The sequence below is a fragment of the Antrostomus carolinensis genome, unplaced genomic scaffold (genome assembly GCF_000700745.2).
Source record: "Antrostomus carolinensis isolate BGI_N321 unplaced genomic scaffold, ASM70074v2 scaffold9735, whole genome shotgun sequence".
In the NCBI taxonomy this organism is placed as follows: Eukaryota; Metazoa; Chordata; class Aves; order Caprimulgiformes; family Caprimulgidae; genus Antrostomus; species Antrostomus carolinensis.
The window spans coordinates 20,445-27,619 of record NW_010315750.1 but is presented as its reverse complement, the minus strand read 5'-3'; the positions used below and the strand labels follow the sequence as shown (position 1 = coordinate 27,619).

Genomic DNA, 7,175 nt, shown 5'->3' with positions numbered 1-7,175 from the left:
TCTCTGCCGTTCTGCTCAGGTTCCCACCGCCGTGGCCGAGCAGGGGAAAGGGGACTCCGGTTCCCTCATCGGACTCTCGCTCTCCTCCTCCCTTTCCCACCGACAAACCCAGCGGTGGAAGCTCAGCGTGAACCCCTCTACCCACAGGAGCCTACACCTGACCCTTGTCCCCCCAAAAAACGCATCTGCCCTTCACCACGAGTCTTCTAACCCTCCGCACTGTTTGGAGGGTCCAACTCTTCCCCACCAGGACAACAGTTGCTTTATGACCATCAAGGTTTAGTTGTTTGGGTTTTTTTTCCCTTTTCCCCTTCAACAACAGGGACCAGTGGGGTTTGTCCCCTCCTGTAAGAACTCCTGCAGACCACCACGATGAGATGTGAGAGGGGTCTGACCAGCAGAGACGTGCCTTCGGGCTGCGGGCAGGACAGAAGGAAGCACGCTTCGGTTTCGTGAGGTCTTGCAAAGCTGCCACCTCTGTGTCCCAGCTGCAGAGGATCTTTGGTTCCCCAGAACCTCTGGGAGCATGCTGACCATCTGGTCATTTCAAGCCTAGAAGCCACTTTCTCCAAGCTGAAAATGTCTACCTCTGTGCTTCAACCTTTTGCATCTTATGTTGACTTCACATGCTAAAGAAACACGTGAATCTGGCACGGACACAACCCAGGGGGGCTTCAACCCCGTTTCACTACCACTGAGACATTTATTTCTGGTGAGAACAGGGTTTACAGCAGCACCCACATGCTGGGGGCTCTCATTTCTCTGTGAATATGCATGTTTATGGGATCAGTGTTGGTTTTCTTTTCTGCAGAGCGTAGGGTCTCCCTTTACATAATCTAGGAAGGCTGGAAAGATCTCCTCTGACCCCCCTTCCATGTCTGCTTGAGACAGCAGAGACGAGGCTAAACCTGCAAACCACCCTCTCTCCAACAGCAGAGCAGGGGTGGGCCCCACGCTCGCTGAACCTCACTTTTCAGCATGGAAAGTGAAGTGCTGCTGGAGCCCTCGATGCTCCCAAGCTCTGGTGAAACCCACGCACCAGCACCCCCATCCTCCATGTGCATGTGGTTAAAGGTGGGTGGGGAAAGAAGTTTATTGTTTGCAACCTCTCATAGAAACATGGTTATCTTTGGTTTTCTGCTCCCTGAATGCTTGGTGGGGGTTAAGATCTGCTCTTCTGCTCCTGAAACCAGCCCAAGGGAAGCAGGAGCACAGAGGCCACGTTCAGAGGAAGGGCTTTGCCTCTCCCAGGCTTTTATTTTGTTCTCTGGGCAAGGCTGTGCTCATTGGAAAAATGCCAATTTCCTGTCCCAAGCATTTTTTTTTTTTAAGCTGTCAGGACAGGAAGGGGAAATAAAGCACAACCAACCCCTCTCCAGAGCCAACAGCACAGCCCAGACTTCTGCCCACACATCCATTCTCTCCTTCAGGGCTTGGGCTTCCACGGGATCCAGCCTCTGTCCCACCTCCCATTTCACAGAGTGGGGATCAACTTGCCTGCTCCAGTGGACTGCTATGACAAAATGTTTACAGTCTGGTGACTTCCAGCTCCCACTGGTAGAAGTGGGGCTGCCATGGGGCTTCTTCGCCCCCCAGCTCTTGGGTGGTTGATGAATTTTGAGGGGCTAGAAAAGCTCCTAGGAAAGATGGGGCAATAGTCCTGTTCTGCTCAGAGCTGCAGCCAGGATGGGTGACTTGCTGCTCTCCCCCTGCCAAAGGGAGAGCCAGCAAAAGCTAGGCTTCACTTTCCCACCAGTGCTTTATTTTTAACCTAGGCCCTTAGGTGGGCAATTATGTGACTTTTGGCCAGTGGCCTTTCTTCCTCTTCAGTAACTTCTTTTTTTGTCTGGACAATCTTGGTGCTGTGAGTGACTGTGATTGTAAAACTTGGTACTGTGAATTTTTCCTATGTGATGTGAGATGTGTCAAGGGGATGCTAAGATCCTGGCCCAACGAGGTGTAATTACAGACATATTATTCTTGTACAGATATCTGTTTCCTTGCACCTTCCTTCTTCAGCATTAAACAGATAGTAAAAGCTCAGAACGAGCTACACGAGAGAACGAGATGATAATTGTACCTAAGAGTACTCCATTCTCCAGTCACACAGCTGAAGAAAAAAAAACCCAACCAAAAAACCCAACAAACTTTGCCAAAAACAAGATGAAGGAAAAAAAAAAACCCAAATAAACCCAAAACTATTCACCCTCAACTATGTTTTGCTGCTCCTATGGCCAAGTTCAGAAGCGTGCAGAAGAGCATCCCTAACCCACTGAAGTGTAAGCCTAGTAGAGACAGGAGAAGAATCACAGGAGAATTATGAACGAGTCTTACTTCAGTGCTCCTCCACAGCACATGAAGCTGCTGTTCCAACAGCCAGTGCCTTTTTTCCATTTAAGACATTACTGAGAAAAACGGCATATTTGAAATTTAACTACTCAGGTGGCACATTCCAGCCATCGACAGTGAAATCACCGCTCAAAGCTGTGTGTGGAGGAAAAGGTTGCCTGGGATTGATGACCAGAAAACGATGCTGGTGGGGTGTAGAAATCCTTTGTAGATGAAGAAGTTCTTTGTAGTGCCGTGGTTTCCAGGTTGTTAGTAAGCGTTGCTGTTCGGAGAGCGGAAAGTTCTCCTGGTAGTTGGCTGTACAGAAGCCTCCTCACAACTAAACGGGCAGCTCTGCTGCCACTTCATTTACTTACAACACAACCATTTCAAGCTCTTTCATGTCTTGTTGATAAACCTGCTTCACTTCTTAAAAATTCCCTTCTCTTTGGTTATCGAGCTCTCACTTCCATTTAAACCCTTCCACCGCACCATAGACCCCTTTGTAGAAGAGAGAGATCGTGGTACCATTAAAGTGCAGACAATACCTCACCCGACACACTTTGCACACCCACTGGATATTCTGCCAACATCCAACTCCTGGTCCAGGTCAATGACACTTTGCTAAATGGAGTTGGGTCATTCCAAGACTCATGGCCCTTGGGATTCTCTTACAAACGCCTGGTAACACAACTCCGCTCTGTTTGCAACCCTGACAAAGGGAGATGACCACTCCCAGGAGGGGAAACTGAAGGGAGAGAGAAGGCCTGTGGCCAACGGACACTTGGCATCCCCCTGGCATTAATCAGAACTTGTTATTTTTTTTAAAAAAAAAGCAAGCAAGATTGTTAAAATAAAATTAGAAACTTGTGATTGATTTTGCTCTTTTCTTCCCTCCTTTTGAGTCTTGCTGGGCTATTCAATTCTGCATTCAGGGACCAACAGATGCATTAAAATGACTTAATTTCCTCATTTTGGATTGTTGAAATAGTGTCTCGATTTTTCTCTCAAACAAAGTTCTTGCAAGGAAAAGTGAATTCCAAAAGCTGTAACACCGAGGGAGTTATTTGAGATGGGAATGACTAAGGCAAGATAATCCAGATGACACTTCTGAGCTTCCTATTTAAGTGATTTACCAGAATTCATATCACTTGAAAAAGGCTCATAGGGGAGAAAAAAAAATAATAATAAAAAAATCAGATTTACATGTTAATTTTTGTAAGATAAAAGAAACTTTAAGAAGTGGGATCATCAAGATGACAATTATACACATAATGTGAGAAGCATTGAGATCACAGCTGCCTCTTGCTCAGCTGCTGTTGGCTCAGGTCCTGTACAGACAGGAAACCAACGTGGCACCAAGTCTTGACCTTGGATCTACGCAGGGACAGTCCCCTCGTTAGTCTTTCCAGGCATCTGGCTGCAGAGAAAGCAAGTTTTCTTAGAGAGTCCTGCCTCAGTGGCCAGCCCTGCACAGAAATGACAAACATTTAACTTCTTCCACACCCATCTGGAAGGAGCATGCGCTCCCCACGTGTGAGGGCCCTCAGCTGTATCCAGCAGCACAGTGCTTTGCAGAAATATTTTGGTATTTGCCAACCAATTCACTTCTGGTTCTTGGTTTTGCCTCAGATTTCTGTAAGAAATACTAAGAAAAGGAGTCAGGCAGAATTAAGTAAAAATATCCAAAAGTATTCTTTTTTTTTTTTTAATTTAAAGAACAAAACACAGGTTATAAACAAATAAAATTAGAAAACATACATAATAGAATATTGGTTGCAAGTCCAAAAAGCAGATTATCTCCAAGATGGTAGATTTTTTAAAAAGCTGAAGTTAAAATTATCTTCAGATTTTATTTTATTTTCTTTTTACAAGTAAACTGAGAAGGACAGGAAGATGACAAGCTTATGGGAACAGAGAGGAGAAAGGTGTGGATGTATTTACACCTCACAAGCTGTTATTCTGAACTGCAGAAACCATGATAAACAGGGTCAGCACCAGCCTTGACTAGTCTGCTACCCAGTCAGTGCTACATGGGCCAATGTGCAGTCACCTGCAGGGAACCATTTTTTCTAGTGCCTCGAGCTCAATCTTTTAAAAATATTAAACCTGGTAGTTACCATCACTGCTACTGGAAGCTGAACCTCTTACTTTATTCACTATTTCACACTGCTGAGCTTGAACTACCCGTGCTCGAGTTTATACCCACGTGCTCAATCTTTTAAAAATATTAAACCTGGTAGAGTTACCATTACTGCTACTGGAAGCTGAACCTCTTAATTTATTCACTATTTCACACTGCTGAGCCTGAACTACCCGTGCTCGAGTTTATACCCACACAAAAGCGCATCCTGCACTCATTTTAGCTCAGCCTCCCCTAACTCGGGTATAATCTCCACTCTAAACCAACACCTGCTTGTTTCCCCTCCAAAATAGTCGTTCATTTCCATAACTGTGTGTCTCTGTCTACAACTTCAAGTCTTGCTGCTGCTGAGATGTCCAAAAGCAAACAGCAGTGTGTTACAGAATACACCAGACTCCCCTGACTCAGTCACTCCCTATTCAGTCCCAGATTCTTCTTCCAACTGTATAATAAGCCCAAATCCCCCCCTCCTTTTTTTTTGGTCCTATTGGGACCAGTAGGGAGAGTTATGGAGATTCCTAATTAAAAGTTTATCCCACTTACTGCTCAGTTCCTCCACTTGATTTCTGAATGGCCATGGAAATGCAGTTGCAAATGAATGAATGAGTGGGGAAAAGAAAATAAATCTCCAGCTGTGTATCAACCAGGTAGAGACAGCACTAACCCAGCTGAAGCTTAAGGCACATCTTTAACATCCTATTTACAATAAAATACTTAAAAAGTGTATTAAAATGGCAATTAACATTTTGCCACGTTATCTACATCTATTTTTTTTTCTCCAAACCCTGGCCATGACTTTTATCCAGTGCAGTAGAACCAAGTGCAGCTGGAGGGCATTTTGAAGGCACAAGTGGATGAGCCACACTAATTTTTCTGCTGTCCATCAGCGAGGACTCAGTGTAATGCATTTCCCCAGGGAACAGAACTACAGCCTGTTCTTGTGCAGGGGTTACCAATATCATTGCTTCTCTCCACAGAGACTGGAAGCAACGTTCTCAGTCTGCTAGGCAATCCTGCCTCCTAGCAGGAGACATGAAGATCCCACCAGTAATCCATTTATCATACAAGGATGGTGTTGGAAATGCAGTTTCAGGACTGCCCATGGTACCCCCCTTCCATCCCTGTATTTCAAAAGGAGCAGATCCCAGATCGAGCCTAACAGTCCTCCAAAGATTGGCCAATGTCCATCACCTCAGCTGGATACTCCCTGTCAGTGCTCCGTTGAATGTCTTGAAAAAACAGTTGCTGCTGGAGGCTCTTTAGACTGTTCAAGACCTCTGGAGAGAGTTCATGGAAGACCACCTGTTTTTCCTGATCCTCCTCCTCTTCTTCCTCCTCCTCCTCCTCCACAAGGTCATCAGGAGGCAGAGGAGAACATCTAGAGATGTAGCCCTGGTCTGACTGCACCGATTGTCTTTGATCTTTGCATTGGTCATCAAAGACCAACTGGTGTTCCCTGTCAGCCTCCTCTTGGCAGAGAGACGGCTCTGACGGAACGACACTCTGCTGATAAAAAGAGTACATGAGTCCATTCAGATGGTGTCTGAGTTCACCTGAGAGGTTTGCAGGACTCTGATCATCTATTGCTGAAACTCCAGAGTCATCGTGGAGGATGATGTTATTCCTCATTGGAAAGCTTGTCTCCAGAAGAGGAACTCCTTCCATACAGTCCTCATTACTCAGAACAAGATGACCAAGTATATTTCTGTCCTCCCTGGATGAGACTGGCTCCACTACTTGAACTAGAGGAGCCCCATCCATAGGAAGGACCATAGTCTGAGAAGTTGGATCCCCGCAGGGATTAAGTTGAGGTTGCAGTTTACAGCCTCTGCTTTCACCTTCATGCATGTGGAGGTTGATGACATAACAGCAGTTCGGGTCAGGCTCCCGTAGGTGCAGCTGGTGTTTCACGATTCCACCTGGTTCACTTAGCAATGAATCCACTTGGCTCTCTCTGCTTAGGGACTGCAACTCTTCATCATTGTCCAAGCAGATGGTTTCACTCTCAAACCAGTCTGGGTGCTCGGTCTGCCAGTTCTTGAATTTCTGTACTGCCTCCTTCAGCTTCCTCCCGCTCGGGGTATCGATGTAATTTTCGGCTGTGATTTCCCGGATTCGGTGGATGCGCCCAGGTTCAAACTTCTCCAGATCCTGAATCCGAAAATAAATATCTTCAAACTTGTCCATCAGCTGGTACCTGGATGTGACATTGAACACATCAGGTATATCTTTCTCACTACTTATCCCCTCAAAATAGCAGACTATGTACATTCCAAAACAAGCTGGCTTCTTGAAATCTGGCAGGATCAAATTCAAGGCTGGGGTGAACAGGTCTCCCATTGGCTTTTGCTGATCTTGCTTGAGACACACAGGCTCACTCCCAAGCATGGCCTGCCATTTGGCCTGGGTGCCCCTTGAACATAAGATAATGATCTTTGAAGACAGGTCTTCCATTTCTTTCTTCTGTCGAGTAAGCCAGGGCAAGGGCCCTAACTCTGAGATCTGATGATCTTCGAGGAGATCTAAGGCTACAGCAGTGCCACAGACTGTCATGAGGAACTCTGCAAACTTCAGCACCACATCCACGTACAGCAGGTGATCGGCAGAGTACACAATCCAGACCTTTCGGGGCTTCAAGGGTGGCAGAGGAAGGTCAGTATATGGTGCTGCTGAAAGACAGAAAAATATTTGTCCCAGTCAGATT

At 46.0% G+C, this 7,175-nt stretch overlaps 1 protein-coding gene across 1 annotated transcript in view; it reads right to left on the bottom strand.

Annotated features, from left to right (window-relative positions):
- Positions 1-5,626: 5,626 nt before the first annotated feature.
- IL17RA (interleukin 17 receptor A) overlaps positions 5,627-7,175 on the bottom strand; it is a gene marked incomplete at its 5' end in the record, with an annotated part of 19,028 nt that continues 17,479 nt past the window's right edge. Inside the window, one exon of the mRNA XM_029084973.1 lies at positions 5,627-7,137. Within this exon, the coding sequence (XP_028940806.1) occupies positions 5,627-7,137 (1,511 nt within the window). The remainder of the gene's footprint in view (positions 7,138-7,175) is intronic.